The sequence below is a fragment of the Manis javanica genome, chromosome 8, assembly GCF_040802235.1.
Source record: "Manis javanica isolate MJ-LG chromosome 8, MJ_LKY, whole genome shotgun sequence".
In the NCBI taxonomy this organism is placed as follows: Eukaryota; Metazoa; Chordata; class Mammalia; order Pholidota; family Manidae; genus Manis; species Manis javanica.
The window spans coordinates 81355350-81374654 of NC_133163.1; the positions used below are offsets into that span (position 1 = coordinate 81355350).

At 47.5% G+C, this 19305-nt stretch overlaps 1 protein-coding gene across 1 annotated transcript; it reads right to left on the reverse strand.

Moving 5' to 3' along the window:
• Positions 1-9803: 9803 nt before the first annotated feature.
• On the reverse strand, positions 9804-18404 carry KLHL33 (kelch like family member 33). The gene is given in 5 exon segments (XM_073211557.1): positions 9804-11945; positions 11948-12441; positions 12526-12693; positions 12807-13731; positions 16583-18404. Coding segments are annotated over 5 exon segments (2388 nt in total). The 5' UTR covers positions 17328-18404; the 3' UTR covers positions 9804-11889.
• Positions 18405-19305: the final 901 nt, after the last annotated feature.

Below are 19305 nucleotides of genomic sequence, written 5' to 3' on the forward strand. Positions count from 1 at the left end.
GCACACCTGTGGGCAATACATGGCTGTGGACTCTATAAAAAGAGCTCCGCCCAGTACTCTGGGCATGACACGGTGGCAGGGCTGCAAGGCTGCGGGAGAGCAGAGCAGAGGCTGGAGTGGTGGCAGCGCCGAGGACAGAGGCCCAGAGGACGTCTGTGTGGGACGACTGTGCAGAGAGGCCCTGAGGACGGCTGTGTGGGACGGCTGTGTGGACAGAGGGGCCCAGAGGACGGCTGTGCATTCAGAGGGGCCCAGAGGCAGAGACTGGCTTGCTGTATGCAGACTTGCTCTGAGTGAATGGGATTTTAGTAACTGACCTGCCACCTGGAAATAAAGTTGGGTATAACCCTTTCACCCCAAGAACGTTTTGCTGTCATTTTCTTTGGTCACACTGAATCCATAGTGAACTTGCCCGGGGCTGAAACCCATTGGCAAGACATTAAATCACCCAAAAGTTACTCGATGAAAACAGAAATAAAAGGAGATGGAAAGTCTATAAAACAATGGCCCGGTGACCAGGTGTAGATATGAAATGCTTAAGGCTTAGTGAAATGAGAGCATGCCAACCTCCACTGGGAGGGACTTGATTTGGAGCCATCCTGAATTGCTAATGCATAACTCTTTTCCAGAAGGTGGGACCAGGCTCAGGAAAGACATAAGTGACCTTTAGGATGGTATGGCTAGTGCTATTTCATAAAGAGCAGGAGAAATACACTTACCTTGTGTGAAACAGATCATTTGTCTGGAAAATACCCCTTTCCTCATAGAAGTACCTTTCCTTCTCAAGTGACAGCTGAGCCTCAGCTCAGAATTAGGGGCATCCTATCTTCTCAATTATTAAGCCAGTTTCCATCTTCCTTTCTTAGATGGAAGATGCCCCCCTTACCACCTACTCCATCAGTCCCAACACTTCCTTTCTGTGACAAATATTTTTATGTCCTCTGTGGGGAAGTTGGGGTTCCTATGGCCAGGATCCTCACTGAACTTAAACCATATGATGATGTAACTGGTCTGTTGCTACGCTACCACTTCCATACCTTTAGGCACTAAGCTATTATTGTGCTATAGAGAGAGCTTGGCCCACTGCTCTGGGTGGAGGCAGAGATGCTAGTGCTTTACCTACCACCGGGAGAACAAGCCAGGTAATAAATCCTTTCACCCCAAAGAACATTTTGCTGTCAATTTCTTTGGTCATATTGAATTCATAGCAAACTTGCCCGGGGCTGAAACCTATTGGCAAGATATCCCCTTTATAATATTGAGCCACAATTTACCTATACACATAATTTAAAAATTCATAAAATGTCTAAAGAGATATAAAGGAATAGTGGAAGGAAGGTAATTTGTTATAAAATACTATGTGTTTATATATGTAAATTATTTGGGCAGGACATCCAATAAGACTCAAGGTGATACTCAGATGCATGTAACTCTATATAGAATCACCTTGGATGTAACAGCATAATAAGGGGATATTATGATAGGGAATCAAATACCATTAACAGAGTTGCTGATGTGGCATGATTTTCCAAAATGATGAATAATTTTTGGCAAATTTTCAAACAATACGAGGTATGATCATCCCATAATATTCACAGCAGTGGCATTTCTGGAAAATTCAGTGTACGCTAAACTGCACAAAATGCCTTATATTTATATTTAAAATAAAGTTAGATCCTAATTACAATGGGTTTTCTACTACATGAGTGACTGGTAAGTTAATCAGAATTGTCAGAGATTCAGGAATGTCCCTCATAGTGTGGGGGTGAGTTGCTGAGTGTCTAGCAGTCTTGGGCTCTGCCCAGTAAATGTCTAAAGATAACACTAATCACAGTGAAAAAGGAGGGAGGAAGGGAAGAAGGGAGGGAGGAAGGGAGGGAGGGAGGGAGGAAAGGAAGGAAGGAAGGAAGGAAGGAAGGAAGGAAGGAAGGAAGGAAGGAAGGAAGGAAGGAAGGAAGGAAGGAAGGCAGGCAGGCAGGCAGGCAGGCAGGCAGGCAGGCTGGCTCTACATTTCTAAACCACCCTCTAGGGGACGGTACAGCCCATTAGAGTCTGTCTATGGGGGAAGGAGAGGAATTTGAGGGAAGGCATGACAACGGAAACCTGAAAGAGACTGTGCAAGGAGACTAGAGCAGGGGCATAGTGAAGGTAAGTGAGTAAGAAGAGAGGGGAGTCCACGTGGGATTTTCCTTCCAAAGGCTTAAATCTATAAGGCCTCCTCTCCTTGGAACATACCATAGTAATTGTCCCAACCTCAAGGCCTCCTGCTCTACTCTCTGTGGGCACTACCTGCACACATCCCCCTACCACACACACACACACACACACACACCAGTGGAAGAACAGAGTGTACAAGTGCTTCCATCCTGGTCCAGTGAACACTAAAGCATCCGATCTGAGGAGACTGGTGATGCAGGAAGAATAGCAATTGGTAACCACCACTTCCTTTTGACTAGGAGGATCTAGAGTTTACTTTCTGATCAGCTGCAGCAGTAAGAAATTCAAGGCCAGCAAAGCCTTGCACACTGGAACCTCTTGGAGATCCTTAACCAATTGCAAATCCCAGGCCATACCCCAAACCAATAAAGTCACAATTTGCACAATAGGACCTAGGCATCAGGAGTTCTTGAAACTCCCAAGTGATACAATGTGCTGACAAGTTTGGGAACTTCTGCCCCAGGGTCCTGCTAACTGAAGTGTGGGCTGTGGTCCAGTGTCCACAGCATCACCTCGTTTGGAATGTAGACTCTCCGGCCCCAGCCCTGACCTACTGGATCAGAATCTGCAATTCAAGGAGATTCCCAGATTATTCCCACTCATATTCAACTCTGAGAAGCACTCTCTTCTAATAGACAAAACCTCTAAACTGACAAGATGTTTACAAAGTCCAAATTCAGCTTTTCTTTCCAATAGGCTAAATGCATATTGCCAATTGCATCTCTAAACTAGCCACTTTGAGTCCTGCATCTCTAAACTAGCCACTCTCTTGAGTTAAAGCATTCTTTCTTCAGATTATTATCATGCATTAAATCAGGGAGTTTTACCAATGAAATAACTATAACTTTGAGTCCTGCATCTCTAAACTAGCCACTCTCTTGAGTTGAAGCATTCTTTCTTCAAATTATTATCATGCATTAAATCAGGGAGTTTTACCAATGAAATAACTATACCAGAGCTGAGGAGGCATTCCATTCCCCACTGGGTTAACACATGAGCTGTCTTATTTTCCTTATTTCCAGGTTCTTAGAGGACCACTCACTTTCTCCTCCACAAACAGCCTGCACTCCTAATTACTGATCAGTGGCCTTGTGCTTTGATGTCCGGCTGATGAGTGGTGTCCAGTCTTTGTGGGATAAAGGAAATGCTGTTATAGTAGATGGACAGCCAGATGTGAGCAGGGAGGGAGTCAGGGACTTTGGCCAGTGTTTACATTCAGCTAGATGCCTGTTTATATTTTAAACATTCCGGGTAAACCGTTCTGTGGGACGTGATGAGGGAGGGTGTAGATAACAGACCTGCCCAAACTGACTGGCTCCAACATGGAGGAGAAGCTGACCCTGGCTTCACTTCAAATACATCATGTGCTCATTAACATAGTAAAATCATGCCCCCTGGCACTCTGACAGTTCTGAGGAAGGCAATCTGAGGACAAAAGGGGGGAGGCCCCTTATTTCCCAGAAATCGTCTCTTTATTTCAAGAAAACCCCACTTATCCTGATGAATATTCCACTCCCTGCTTAAATTCCAGCTATAAGACCACCCAACCCAAACCCCACTGCCCTGCTCAGCTCTCATGCCCGCACTCCCTCCTTAAGTGTGTACTTTGCTTTATTAAACTACTCTTTGCTAGTACCTACTCGACTGGCTCATGATTCATTCTCCACCAGAGTCAAGACCCTCTCCTGGGTTGAGGTCTCACCTAGCAGGCAGGGAGATCTGCCTGGATGAGACTGCCTGATAACAGTGCCATCCCCTCAGCCCTTTATTTATTAAGGACCCTCCTACTTATTAAAATCATTCCTCTCTTCTAGTCAGTTTTATTGCATACTACTTGTCCTGTCAAATTTTGATTCAACAAACATCTTGTGCAAAGGAGAGTATGTAAATGTATAAAAATGCCTTCTCAAGGCTCTGTGGTCTTGTGAAGGAGACAGACACGTACAGAGGTCACAAAAATTATGAGGTGTGCTGTATTCCACAAGGGAACAAAGTACAGGGTTATGTTGGGGAGAGACCTGGAGCAACTTCCTGGAAGGTATAGACTTTGAACGGGGACGGGCAGGCCTCTGATAAGAAGCTAAGGGGACTGAGAGCCTGGGGAATATAAAAGCCATTGGTTTCACTGGACTTTTTCCCTCTTTGTGAATAATTACCTTTAGATTCATAGCCTGTGTTTCTGTTCAGGGTAAACATTGCCAGCTTCAAAACATTACAAAAGTTGTGATATATGGACAAGCACTGGACATCCCAGAGGAGCCCCTCTGGGCCATTGGAAAGCCACAGAAGCCAATCAGCAGGTCATAAGAACTTCAGGGCCTTCTCCCTTCTGACTCCTCTCATTCAAAACAACCCTGCCTTTGTCTCTGGCCTATTGATATTTCATCTTCCTTTAAGGGACCTCTCCCACTGTGAACCCTCCTTCCCTGACTAGTCTCTCTTACCAGGTATGGTAGAATAAAGTAAGCTACAAATTCTTTGCTTCTCCTTCCATTGAGAAGTAGAGTCTGATTCCTCACTCCTTGAATCTGGGCTGACCTAGAAACTTACTTGGCTGCTGTATGTAGTAGAAGTAACGTTCTGGGACTTCTGAGGCTAAGTCAAAGGAAATCTGCACCTTCTGTCAATTTGGAATACTCCCTCTGGCGGTCCTGAGCTGCCAAGTCCAGCTACCCTGGACTGACACAGAGAAAAGGCTACATGCATATGCTTCAGTTAACAGCCTCAGCTGAGCATAGCTTTCCAGACATCCCCACCAGGGCACCAGACATGTGAACAAAGCTGTTTTGGGCACTTCCACAATAGCCCATTTACCAGCCAAATTCAACAGAGTAACTTACATCAGTGACATTGAACAGAGGAAACATCTAGATAAACCCTGCCTAAGTTTAAGTGAAACCAATAACATAAAATCATGAAAAACAGAGTCAAGTTGTTTTAAGACACCAGTTTGGAGGGCAGTTTACTATGCAGCATTAGATGACTGAGAACACTAGACCTGCAACATTAAAGCTAACTTACATTAGATTATATTGTCATCATTCCACTCTCCTTAAACTTTTTAAATCACCCAATTCCTGACACATTGGTTACTGTGCAATAGTTCAGTGGCAGAACTGCTCTTCTTGGGAGGTGGGTTACCTGAGGCAGAAGTCAACCTGGCAAACATATCTGCCTGGAGAAGGGGACTCATATCCATGGAATTGGTTACACTCCCTCATCATCCATTCAACAAATACTTATTAATTGGTATTGTTAAGTTAATCAGCATCCAAACCCACCCCTGGGATATATGCAGTCAAGTCATGTTTCCCTAATTGCTGTACAGCCCCAGAGTTAGGGTCAACATATACAAGGTAACATTGTGGTGATCTGTAAAATTTAGAACTCCCTCCCACACTTGTGCCCTACAATCTGGTCTTTGTAATTAGAGAAATGGCCCAGTTTCTCAGCCTACAGAGGTATTTGGAAGAGGTCTTGATATAAGATAATGAATAGATTTAATATATTGTTCCCACATATTCTTTTCTTTTTGCATAAAAATTTAACATGAAATTCCATACCCTCTTGAAACATTTCTTGAGGAGTATTAGCACTAAATTAACCCCTGATGCCTAAAAGTCAGCCAACAGGTAACTTCAGCACTTGCTCCTTGCATGTTAGCAAATACATGTTTGAACAGACTAAGTGGCCAGAGGCCATTTTGGGTGGCCACATTCTGGATTTTTAGCCACAATAAAAACTCACCCAAATTAACACAAAAATCACTATGGCCAGGCACACTTGCCCATCTCGTTATCAGAGTGTAGCCTCTGAGCTCCCTTAGTCACACTCTGGAGGCTGCGTAAGGTCTACTGGACCTGTGCAGACATTTATGTGATAAGTGGCTGGCATTGTTACTTCAGCCTATGGCAAGTCCACAAGAGAAAAAAGTGAAACTATCTGGTCTATGAGGGAGGGACTAGAGCACATATCACAATCAGATAATCCCCTAGCACCGCCTCTTGTGAGAGCCCTTAAAAAGGAGTTCTGTGCTGCAGACTAGTGATCCTAGAAGGCTCCGACCAGGGCCTGAGCAATCTTGCCTGGAGCTTACTGCCACATTTTAGTATTTGGAGACAAACAGCTGTTACTACTTTCCCAACTGCCCATTTATTTCTCACTGTACTGTTAGTCCAAAGGATTCGAATGACATTCCCAGGTTGAAACTGCCTGTCAGACACAGCTAGGATTTGAGCACAAGTCTTTTGATTCTAGTCCAGTGGTTGGCCACAGTAACACCTGCTCCCTTCGGTATTTGTCAGCATTACTACCTATAGAAGGCCACTGGATAAAATGAACTGTTGTCCCAGAAAGTGTCAGCAGTCCACAGGATTTAGAAGATGGGGACTGCCTGAGTACAGACTCATGTCAAAGACATGATCAGGATGTGTTTTTCTCACTTAGGATTTGAGTGCTGCTCCTGTGTGGACAGGGCATTTAGAAGTAAATTTTGGAAGTCAAAATAGTGGACTTGGGGGAACATTTTAATGGCTTGAAGGAATAATGAAACAAAGTATGGGAATTAGGATAGTCCCAGGAGGACTGGAATAATTGGCCACCATGTTAGAGAAATCTAACATAGAGGAGGAGATGGCATAATATAGTATAGCCATTAAATATGCACTCAGGAGTCCAACAGATCTGTGTTTGAATACTCCTCTGCTATTAATGAGCTGTGTGACCCAGGAAAGAAAATTAAATAATCTCTTAAACTCTGAGTGGAGCAAGAGACTCACCCTTGAGCTGCAGTAAGATCAGATGAGGCTGATATGGCAAAGGGGCCAGTCAAGGTCTTCTACATGAAAAGTTTCACCCGGTATGTCACACTTATAACAATCCATTCTAGTAAATGAAACAAACCATGGGAGGGAAGAGCCCCTTTCTCTGGTTGAGCTTTGAAATTCACAGCCAGTATGTGCTATACCAGCTGGATGTTAGAGTCCTCAAGACCATGTCTCTAAGCCTCCAATGCTATTTATACCCTTCAATTGCTCCTACTTGTAGATTTCAAGTAGGAGTTTCATTAATAAAGTCTGCAATCCATGGAGGTGGATCTACATTGGAGAGGTGGCATAATAAAGAAAGTAAGCTTAGAAGTCCTGCTATCTGAGTCTAAAAACATGCTCAACATTTACAAACTGTGTGACCATGGTGAGCATACTCCTCTAAGTTTCAGTTTTCTTATCTGTAAGTGGAGATAATAATAGTACCCACTTTTTATGGCTTGTACAACATTTAATGAGATATGCATATGAAACACTTAGCATACTGCTTAGCACATAGCAAGCACTTAAAAAGTTGTAATATAAAACAAGCAGTTCTTACTCTGTATGAGAGAGTTATTTTTCATCAGTGACAGTTTTGAAAAATATGCACTGGGGCTCAGGCTGCCTACTGGTGATGTGTCAAGCTGGTATAGAGTTAGAAGACCTCTAGTCCCTAAAAGCCTTCATTTCAGCTGGAGTCCAGATGAACCCACATCCCTATCTCAGGAGCAATGTTAGGCTGGAGTAGCTGAGGATAAACCTTATAACACTCTGTCTAACACTCATGATGGTCTCAGGGGCCTTTTACTGGTCACACTGGCCACCTTGTTTGACATCATCAAGATCACTGATCTTTAGATGTGTCCTGGGAACCTGATTTACAGACTAGCAGGGACAGTTTCCAAATGTGCCTGAGCTCCTTAGGTCTATCTCAGGCTCTGGGGCTCAGGACTATAATAATACCATGGTGTTTATAGCACAGGTATTATCCCTATTTTATGGATTAAGATACAGGCATTCAAAGTGATGGAGGGACTGACTCATGATTACCAAAACAGCAATTGATTTGGAGCTTAGATGAGTCCAAATTACTGATTCTAATGCAGTACACTTGCAAGCTATGCTTTTCCCCCGACTCTTCTAATCATAAGTACAGATTACTATATCTTGAATCATTAGCTATAATAATAATTCCATTAACATATATCTCTCAGAGAAAAAATGACTATAATCTCACTAATGGCATATACATACATGTATTCATGCATGTATATATGCATATGTATATATATGTATAGTTTTCTGTAGCTGTATTACCAGGAGTTGTGATAAATTCATACTTTTCCACCTGTTGGGGACCCCTTGATCCCAAGGATTAGCCAGGATTTGAAATACAGGCCCCGAAAGAGTAATTATAAGTGTCCTGCCTATAGACCTAACCTGTGACCTGCCTAGACCAAGCCAGCCTAGTGGTCCTTATGTAAAGGTATGTCACCTGGAGACTGCTCTCATGAAAAGCTTTCCTCTCCATTATCCAGACTGTGCCACATGCTTTTGCTTCCTACACTGTATAGAGAAAGGTTTGAATTGCAGAGTCTCCAAAACCTCTTTGTTCATGATTCTATTAAGCAACCTTCCCGTGTAGTTTTTCACTCTTCCAGTTAGGCAGTCTTGCTTCTATGGCCCAGATTGTCTGTCTGAGTAAATAATGGTGCTTGGTTCTGCAGGTAGTAGGATTTTTCATATGACTTTTACCCTCCTTTATTTTTTTTCATTTTTAAACCTTTTCTGCTATTAATTTTTCAGATGTCAGGGACATAATATTCATAGTGTATTTGGCAGAGAAAATATTGGGAGAAGAGACCAATTAAGTTTCTATTGTAGTAGTTCAATATCACATGAATCAAGTGAAGAAAAAAGGTAAGTGGAGAACAAGCTGAAATGATAACTAAGCTTCATGTTTAGGAAAAAGGGAAAATGATATTGCCCACAGAGCACAAGGAGGGCAAACCGAGGGTACATCCAAGGGGAGGTGAGGGCTGCTGAAAAAATCAGCCTAGAACTCAGGTGAGTCATTAAAGCTTGAAACAGGTGAGCTTTCTGAAGAGGAACATAAAACAAGGTAAAAGACGTAGGAAGCAGGAGACAAAGGACTTAGATAAACCACCATGCTTACTGGTACTAAACATTAACCTGCATGCTCAGTCCTATCCAGTTCCTGAGTCAGCCTTAAAAAAAATGTGAACAATAGTGGAAATTCCACTGTCATTCACAAAGGTTGAAGGAAGTGTGTGTGGGGAGCTAGCAGGAGAGTACATAAAAACCTTGGTTCATTATCTGATTTACCAAAGGTTAGAATCCTGGGCCTCTGCACACTCAGTGAACTGTGACCTGATCAGTGGATTGCCACGATTGTCCATTCTATCTGAATGGCTGTCCCAATTCCTGACTCTCATGCCACTTCACTTCTGGGGTTGAAATATGACCCTGAATCTCAATTCACTTGGCTATGGCCACAACCTATTACCTGGCCTATATCAGTATTGTCTGAGCAGTGGGCCATTGATTAGTGTCACACCTGAAATCAGAGACCTCTCCTCTCTTATCACTCCAACCTCAATTTATGATTTGGCTTTCTGCCACCTCTTTGGATTGGAGAAATAAGAGAAAGCCCACGAGAGTGTGCCTTCTCTGGAGCCAGGGAAGGAGGAATTTTTAGGGTAAGAGCCACTTTTCAAACTGATCAATTCCTTCAAAAAGGTGAAGGAGAATGAGCATGGCCTTAGATCATTTGATTTGGTGAGAAGTACTTCATGGTGACAACGAGAGTGTGCTTTCAATAGTATGGTAGAGATAGAGAACAAATTACAGGGGATTTTGAATGCTCTTTATAATAGAGAAACTCAGACAAGAATAAATTGGTTATGACAAACCCTTTATTTAAGCCTATCTTTGCATACAAATCACTAAGAGCATGTCCGCAGTTCACCCTAAAGACCCCCTCATAGTTTCTCAATGCCTCTAATTTCCTTCTTCCCTGTCTTCTACAATCTTTCTTCTCTGTTCTTTTATATATATATACTCTACTTAACCCTCCTCATATTCAACTGTGACCCAGAATGGAAATATAGAAGAAAAAAAAAACCTTAATAAAATAATGAAATCTGAAAAAGATAAACAAAAACATGTCAAAACCCTCTGGAGCCAGGATGAAGAAAGATGCAAGGGAATCTCCTTCCTATCACCCTAAAAAGCATGAGAATTTTAATAAACAATGTTAATAGAAAACTGACCTATACAAAGAATTGACCCTTCTTTGTCCTGAGCTGCTCAGGGGTCAGAAATGGAATTATCAGGCAAGAAAGAATCAGGGGAATTATGGAAGGAGGGAATATACAATTGTTAAGTAAAAGGCACTGTCTTCCAAGAAGCCCTGAAGAAGAGGGTGGGCTGGCAGGAGCTGCCACACTCTCCAAAGAACCTCCGGAGTACAACATCCCCTCTGCCCTGGAGCCTCAGGACACTACAGACTCCGCTTGCTGCTTTTCTCTGACTGGACTGCTGCTCTGACTGGTGAGACTCCAGGCAGCCTTCAAGATTCAGTTCCAACTACACCCACTTGATGATGGGCAGAGTTCACTCCTCTCGGCCCTCCCACCTCTAAGTATGAGGAATGAGTGGTATGAGTTAAGTGTCCATACCTCTAAGTCCACTGCAAAACCTGTATTCATTTACAAGTCTCTCTGCTGTTCAGGAGCTCTTTGCTCTTTGTATCCTAGGTGCCTCATGCAGTGCCTGGTGCATACAGGTAATTAATATAACTATGTGGGAGTACGGAGGAGAAAAAATAAAGAAGAGGGAAAGAAAGGAAGGAAAAGCAAGATGGAGGAAGGGAGAGAGGAAGCATCACACTCAACCTTTCCTGGCCAAGAAGAAAGGAAATGGATTTTAAAAACTCTAGAGGAAAGGGACAAAAGGGGAGAAAACCACTTTTCTGGGTCTCATCTGCCCCTCACTCTTCTCTCACAAGTCAGGCCTCACACCACAGCTGTCCTGTTTTCACTCCTGATCTCTCAATCCATCCCAAAGGGAAGGAAAGAAGCCAGTCAGGCTTCGTCCTCTCCTCCATCCCCTCAAACCTCCTACATCCCATTCCGCCCCCCACCTCTGCACCCACCCATCTTCCCCAGGGCAGCATTCCCACCTCATCGCCCAGGCATCTCCAGCCCCTGTGCTGTGTCAGGTCCAGATGGGAACTTCTGCCACAGAGTGAAAACCAGAGATCTTAGGCAGCCTGTGGTGTCTAGACCGGGCCTATAAGTTACTGGGGAAAGAACATTCCAAAAGGTTTAGGTGTCCCAAGATTTGGAGGATAGAAAGGAGCAAGTCCTGGCAAAGGGAGGGTCCAACAGTTGCAGCCCTTCGCCCACCTCCTCACACTTTTCCATTCATGGCCTTGGCAGGTTTTCTCCTTGATCCATGGGTCAAAAATGTCATTTTTCTGACTGTCCCTTAGTGGCCCCTATACCTTGGCTACTGGAGCTGCTAGACTGTCTTCTCAACCAGATGCACTTCCCACTGAAAACAGGGCCAGGGCCCCTAAACCTTGTGGAGTTGCTCTGCATGTTCCCTCCTTCCCTAGGCACCCAGCTGCCTCACCCATCCCCAGCCCTTTCCCCAGGAATTCTGCAACCAACTTTCCATCAATGAAGATCATAAATACAAAAGCAGTTTAGGAGTTGTACAGCACTGCGCTGGAACAAAATACTATGACGAATGAAGCCTTCTCTTTCTCCCCCCAGAGTCTGTGTCCTCCTCTCAGGATGTTGCTCCTTCCTTCCTCCCCAACCCCTGCTGCTCTCCCTCACCCAGCAGGTTTGCTCTGGCACCGTGTAGGAAATAAAGCCGTGCCCTGCACGGGGGCAGTGCCAGAGTGCAGGCGGACAGCTCAGCCCGAGGCCTTGGCAGAGTTCCCAGGCAGAGCCATCGGCCCAGGCCAGGACAGTAAGCATGGATCAGGTGGGAGAGGGCATAAGTACAGTGGCTGTAGCCCCCCAGCACCAGGAGCTCCCCCTGCAGTGCGGCACCTGCAGCACCCACATGGGGGGAGGGCAGGGGTGCCAGGTGAGTCCAACTGTCAGTCCTTGGTTCATAGGATTCAAAGCTCAGCAGGTCCCCAGTCTCACCTAACCCACCTGCCACATACAACCGCCCACCTAGAGCAGCCATGATATGGCTGGCCCGAGGTACCCCCATAGGGCTCAGAAGTGTCCCCGCCTTCTCAAGCTTGGGCTCATAATGCAGCAGTGAGGCCAGGTATTGCCCAGTGCTGCTGCAGCCACCACTCACATACAGTTGGCCCTCCAAAACAGCAGCAGCATGGGCAAAGCGAGGTGCTGGAAGCGCAGGTGCTGGCCTAAGGGAGAACAGGGTACAGGGTCAGCAGCAGTCACCTGCAATTCTCATTCCCTTCCAGATCCCCTAGTCTCTCCCTGCTCACCTCCAGACATTGAGCTCAGGGTTATAGGCCTCCACAGAGTCAAGGGCAACACCCTTGTCTCGTCCACCCAGGGCATAAAGTTGTCCATCCAGAGCCACCAGGGGAAAGAAGCTCCGAGCCTGGCACAAAGGCGCCATCTCCTCCCAATCCTCTTGACTGGGGTCCCACCTGGACAAAGTGGGACAAGAGATGGGAAGAGTGACCCTGGGAGTCTGTGGTTGGCTGGGCCTGCAATTTCCCTCAGCTGCCACTCTGGGGCCTGCCACCCTTGGGGCCCCTACCTGAGAGTTGAAGCCAGAATGTTGGAGTCACTGTAGAAATCCTGTCCGCCACACACGTAGAGTTCACTTCCTGCTAGGCTGGCAGCCCCATGGCGGAAGCGCCCTGGGGCAGGCAGGGCCGGCAGCTGCCCCCACTCCACAGTTCGAACCAGTCCGGTGCCACAGCAGAAGGCCTGGGCCCACCACACTCCTCGGGATGGCTGCCTTATGGCCATATCTGATCGGAGCCCATCCCCGCCAATCACTACCAGTGCCTGATCAGGCTCCCTCCGCCTCTCTTGACCTGGAACCTCAGCCTCCACCATCAGCTGATGCAGCAAGTTGGGGGACAGGGGTGGAGGCAGCCCAGCTGCCCGTACCCTCCGCAGCTCTCTGGTGGACATACGGCCAAAGCGGACACATCGCAGCAGGGCCTTGGCTTCTGACTCCTGGGTCTCAGGGTTGGCAGCTAGCCAACACCGCGCAGCCACAAAGGCCTCGAACTCCTCCTGCACATGTAGCTCATTGCTGTCTAGGAGTTCAGCCAGGCAGGCACCCGGTAAAGAAGAGAAAGTGGAACACAAAGTCACAGCAGGCAGGTGCGTGAGGAGGTAGTGACGGGCTTTGCTCCACAGCCTCTCCAACCCAGGGACTTCAGCCATGGGGAGCAGGGCCAGGCAACGGGCAGGGCTGAGGCCCTGTGCCAAGGCTCTCTGGCACAGTGCCAGGCAAGAAGCACTCTGGTACTGCAGAGCAGCCTGGGCCGCTCGCAGCAGTCCTGGCCACCATGCCCGAACAACCCCAGAATAGGCAAAAGAGACAAGGAGTTGCAGGTCCTGGGCAGAGATGGTGTGCAGAGACACCTCTGTACCCTGGGATTCCCTCATCCCACTCAGGAGCATGGCCCCAAAGAATTCACTGCCACAGGCCAGGGCTGCTCGGTGCACTGCAAGAGGGAGAAGCAGAGGGGAATCCAGAATGTTGCAAACTGCTAGGCACTATCCCAACTTCACAACCCCAACTTTGAGCCAACCACCCAAGGCCACAGGCCCAACCGTGGTGTGCACCAGAATGCCATGGGGTGCTTGAAAAAATGCAGGTTTCAGCAATCTACCCCCAAAGATTCTGATTTAGTCACCTAGATGGAGACCCTACGGATTTGTATTTTAACATTTTCAAGCACCCTGCATGATTCTCATGATAGTGGCCTGAAGACACTGTGCTAGACATTGCTTTAATCTTTTTGATCCAAATCAGTTGGAGAGTCTTGATGGATCAAGTTGAGAAGATGCTACAGACAGCATTTGCAAATAGACAAAATAAACTGCAGTGACCAATGGCAATTTATACAGGTCTCTCTACATTGTGCACAGAATTGTAAAGTTCCTTTACAATCTGAATAGCCATTGACATCAGCCATTCTGTTAGACAGATTATACTCAGAAAGTGGTACCACATTCAGGGATGGCTGTAACCTAACTTCATCTAAGTGACATCTCCTCTTGCCCAAGAACCAGTGCTTAAGATTTTCTATGTATTCTAACCCTTTCCCGCACACACTCCACGGCTGCCCCACCCCTGCCTCCAGCCCACCCATCTCAGTATAGGTCATGGAATCATGACTTTTTTTGAATCATGACATTTTAAACTGGAAACCTTCAAAATCATCTTGTTCAAATGTTCTTTTTAAGATAAGGAAACTGAGTTCTAGAGAAAGGAAGGGATCAATTTTCTATTCTGTTGGTGGCTCTCTGGGCAGATCTTCACTACCCACTGTCACTGATGTCAGGCTGTTAGTACCCTATTTATCTATATGACCCTCATGACACTGAAACTGTTCTATTAACAAGTGCAGTTAAATAACTAGACCTCATATGCTTTCTAATGTAACTCAATTTGAGATACTTGGCATCAAGAATGGAATATTCTGACCAAAATATTTAATTAAAATCTAATCAAACCTTTAGATCTAAATTCAAGTTCAAAGGAAATTGAGAGGCTAAAGGAACAAATTAAACAAAAGGGAAAACACATGCAAATCTAGATACCAGATCCCTCAATAGGATAACCTGTCTTGTTTCTTCAATAGGTCAAATCTGAAAAAAAAAAGGGGAGAGAGGACAGTACAAGAGTAAAGGAAGCCTGGGTGGCGAACATCGGAGCACAGCATGGTCCTTGATTGGTTTCTGGGTTGAACAAACCAGCCCTAAAAGAGATTTTTTGGACAAGTGGGGCAATTTCTGTGTGTATTAGGCAATATCCCTTAATTTTCCTTATTGTTAATTTTGTTGGACATGATAAAGATATTTTGGTTATATGAGAAACTGTCCTCTTTTAAAGAGAAACACACCTAAGTATTTATGAGTGAAATGTCACAGATTTACTTTAAACTTTAGTAAAAGCAAAATAAAATAAAGAGCTGAAACAGATATGACAAAATGTCCACTGTTAAATCAGGGTGATGTTTGTGTCCTCCTCAAATTCATATGTTGAAGTCCTAGTCCCTAATAGGTTGATATTTGTAGGTGAGGCCTTTGGGAGGTAATTAGGTATGAGAGTGAGACCCTGTGGATGGGATTAGTGGCCTTGTAAGGGGAGACATGAAAGATGATTCTCCTCCTGCCATGTGAGGATATGTGAAAAGGTGGCCTCCTACAAACCAGGAAGAGGACCCTAACTAGAACCTGACCATGCTGGTACCCTGATCTGGACTTTCAGCCTCCAGAACTGTAAGAAATATCTGAAGTTACAAGACCCAGTCTATGGTATTTTTGTTAAAGCAGCCCAAGCTGACCAAGACAGGATGCTTTTCCTTCTGAGAGTCCCAGAAACACGTTGGGTCCCAGTCATTCCTCTCATGGGCTGCAGCTATGTGACTTCAGACATATCTTGAAGTCTGACTTCTTTATTAAAGTATAAGAGCTGAACTAGTTAATCTCTAAACCAATTCCTTTTAGTTTTAAACTGTTATGTATCTGCATTCTGATTCCATTTGCCAGGTCCTATGTGTCTTTGGTTTGGCTGCATAGGAGGCAATGCATGGCCTAGTGAAAGTAGACTGAGCTAGTGGATGTGAGCTTGTATCCAGGTTCTCACCAATTAACATCTCTGAGTTTAATGTTCTTTATCTGCAACTACGGTTAATAGTACTTACCTCACTAGTTTTCAGGGAGAATTAAAAGAGATAGCATGTGTAATAAAAACTCATCGTTCCCAGTACCTCACTAAATGTTAGTACAATCTGAATACTCAAGGTATGCAATACTCCTTAGCTTTCCTGCTGATGAGCAGAGTTGAGTTCAAAGTTCCTTATGGCCTGGGAGCCTTAAGATTCTGGCAAAACAGTACCAGACCTTGCTCATTAGCTGAAGGATCCACATCTGCCATAGTGTCAAGCACACTTAGGTGAAAGGACACACTGTGAGGTTTTTTCTGGCTTTTCCTGTGTCCTAAATAGAAGATGCCAAGAAAGGCTTTTGGTTAATCCCTGTTGGGGTCAATCAGTTTCTGCTTGTTCTACTGGCATAAACTGTACCTTTAGCTCTAGCCAGCTGACTGGAAATTCCTTGTTGGCTGGGCACAGGGAAAGCCACAGTGTGGAAGGCCAGCTTAAATCTGTCTGAGCTCCCAGAAAAACAACTCAACTGCGCATGCCCTGCTCTCAGTGGGTCAGGAGAGGCACCCAAGGCCACCCCAGGGAAATTCTGACTATACTGGGGATCAATCCACCTGTTGCTTGCACACACCATTCCGTGGCTTATGCACCTGCAGTGATGTAATGCCACACAGGTGCTCACCCCGCAGCCGGCAGCCACCTGCCTCCAGCTCCAGGTCACACCCGGTGCCCTCTTGGTATAGGAGGTCGATGCTGCGCAGGTTCTCCTTTAGCTCTTCTGCCCGGCAGGGCTGCTTTTCATCTTCCCGTATGCTTCCAGTCCCCTCACGTCTCCACTGGGCCGCGGCCTTCACCCTGGGGGCTCCTAGGGCCTCAGCAGCTACCAGTACATCCCCCCAAGGGGCGGGGCCCAGCACCCCCTCATAAGCAAAGGTCAGCACGGCTTCCCAGGCCCCAGGTGCCACATCGAGACTAAAGGGGGATCGTGGACCTCTGCCACCCAGCAGCCTGCCTCGGAAGAGGCTGCTAACCGCAGCCAAGATCACCCGATGCACCCCGTATACTCGCCCCCCGACTGACACCTCTTCGTCCACCAACAGCCTTTGATCCCGCAGCCGCTGTGCCTCCGCGAAAAACTGGCTGGGATGCTCCTCGCTGCGCAGCCCTTCGGACTCTGCCGCATCTTCTTCGTCCTCCTCTTCGTCTTCCTCTAGGGACACGGCTGGAAAGGGAAGGTTCCCTGGGGCCATGGGCCTGGGGCCAGGCTCTTCCAGAGGAAAGGGGGTCAAACGAGGATCCTCGTCGGGGGACGGAGGCCAGAAGTGGGCTCTTGGGGCGGGCAAAGGGAGGCCAAGGCAGGCCTTTGGGACCGGAAGAGAGGTGCCCTCGGGGTCCGAGGCACGAAGTGCGGACTCCGAGATGCTCATAGCCTAGGTTCGCTGTATAGCTGCAGGTGAGCAGAGGAGTGGGGGGTCAGAGCTGAGCCCAAAGCGGCCGGAGGAACCCTGCTTTCAGCCCGGCAACATATCAGTCTCTCTCCCTACTTCAACCCTCCTCTCCCCACCTCCAGTCCCATCTCAAGGCTGGAGCCGCTAGGCTACACAGCGCAACTCTGAGGTTGCCGAGGGGCAGCGAAGGATGTAAGAAGCCTGTGTGAAGATCCAGTGCCTCGCCCTTCCTGACGCCAATCCGACAGTCACCCTCCTGAGACACCAGCGTTCTGCTTGCCCTCTCATCCGAACCTGCTCGGCTTTGCACCGGGTGGCGGAGGAAACTAGCCTCTCACGCGGCCAGTGGCCCCACCCGGCTAATTATAGCCGGCGCGGGCAGGCTAGGGGCTGGACTCCAGGAGCCCGACTCCGACACCCAAACCGCTGGGCCGCGTCCCGAGATGACCTTCTCCCCCCTTCCACTTGTGTCACCTCTACGCGCTGAGCGAGGCAAACGTGGAAGCCAAGGACGATGCGGGAATAGGGTGGCTGCGTTTCCCAGACCCGGCTGGAGGGGGCGACGGACCCCGCAGACCCGCGGAGCGCGAGGCTAAGAGCAGAGCGTGCATTTTGGGTCAGTCCTGGGCTTTGACTGTTGTTTCTCTGTGAACAATATTGAGGTGAAACGCAAACATAACCTCGGCTGGGTCCACCGAGGGCGGAGGGTGGGGGAAGTAAATGGATGGAGGTCAGAGCTAGGATCCTAAGTGACTGGGATTTCTTCCCAGTCCCGAGGTGGGGTCGGTGGTGAAACAGCGAAACCCAACCTGCGTCTTCAGAAAGAAGGAGTCTGGGGGGATCTGATCCTCACCTTGGTCGCTGGGATGACGACCAATCTTCGCAGCGGCGGGGACCGGAGTCCGGGACTGGATGGGTGGCGGGCGCAATACCGTTTTTTAAAACTGAGTAATAGTTCACGTACAATGAATGCTATGTTAGTTTCAGGTGTGTAACATAGTGCTCCAATCTCACCGTCTGAGGCAGGACACCAAGAGCCACCTCTTCTGCCAGGGCCAACACTCCTTCCTCATCTTGAGACACCCCTAAATCCGAGAAGTCACTTTTCACTGCAGTTCCATGTATCTTCATGCGGAAGGAGTTGAGGGAAGGGGCATCGCTGCCCCCTTCCCTACGGAAGAGGTAGAACAGGTAAAGGGCTGCTGGAGGTGGCTCCCCTGTCCTTTAAAAAGACTGGTCCAGGCTGGATAGATAGGACAAGCTGACTTAGCCAGGGATAGAAACACGATTCTTTCTTTCGACTCAGGTGAAAAGGGTGGTGCCCACGTGGGAGAGGTGCGGGAAGGTGGACTGCTCGACGCAGCAGCCCCCTCCAGCCTTGGGGAACTGTCCCCAACTCTCGCCGGCTGGTACCCGTGCCGACCCGCAGCAGGGGAGTAGCGTGGCTGCGGGCTGCACTCCCCAAAATGGTTCGGGGGAGAGAGGCAGCCTGTGGTTGCCCTGGACAGCAGAAGAGGCGATGATGAGCAGCCCCTACACCCTCTCCCCCATCTCAGACTTCTCGCACCGCTTCTATGGCTTCCTCGCAGCAAGACAACGCAACCAGCACCTGAAGTCCCCACCCTGAAGAGAAGGAGCCGCCATCGCGTAGAGCCATAACCCAGGTCGGCCTCTGCCCTCCCACCACTGGTAAGGCCAAGAACACTGGGCCGCGCTCCGGGTCCCATGCCGGCTCCACGGCCCTGGGACAGCTTCGCTGCAGTGAGGCTCTGGAGGCTCTGCACAGCAATGCCACTGTGAAACCCACGGCCCCCCAGTGGACAAGGAAGGCTGGATAAAGTCCGCTGTTCTGGGCCATCCGCCACCCCATTAAAGGCCCAGGGACTGACCTCCCCCATAGCACCTCCAGGTCTGTTAGCTGCGGTCCTGGTCCCTGACTTGAGAGCGTCAGCCGCAT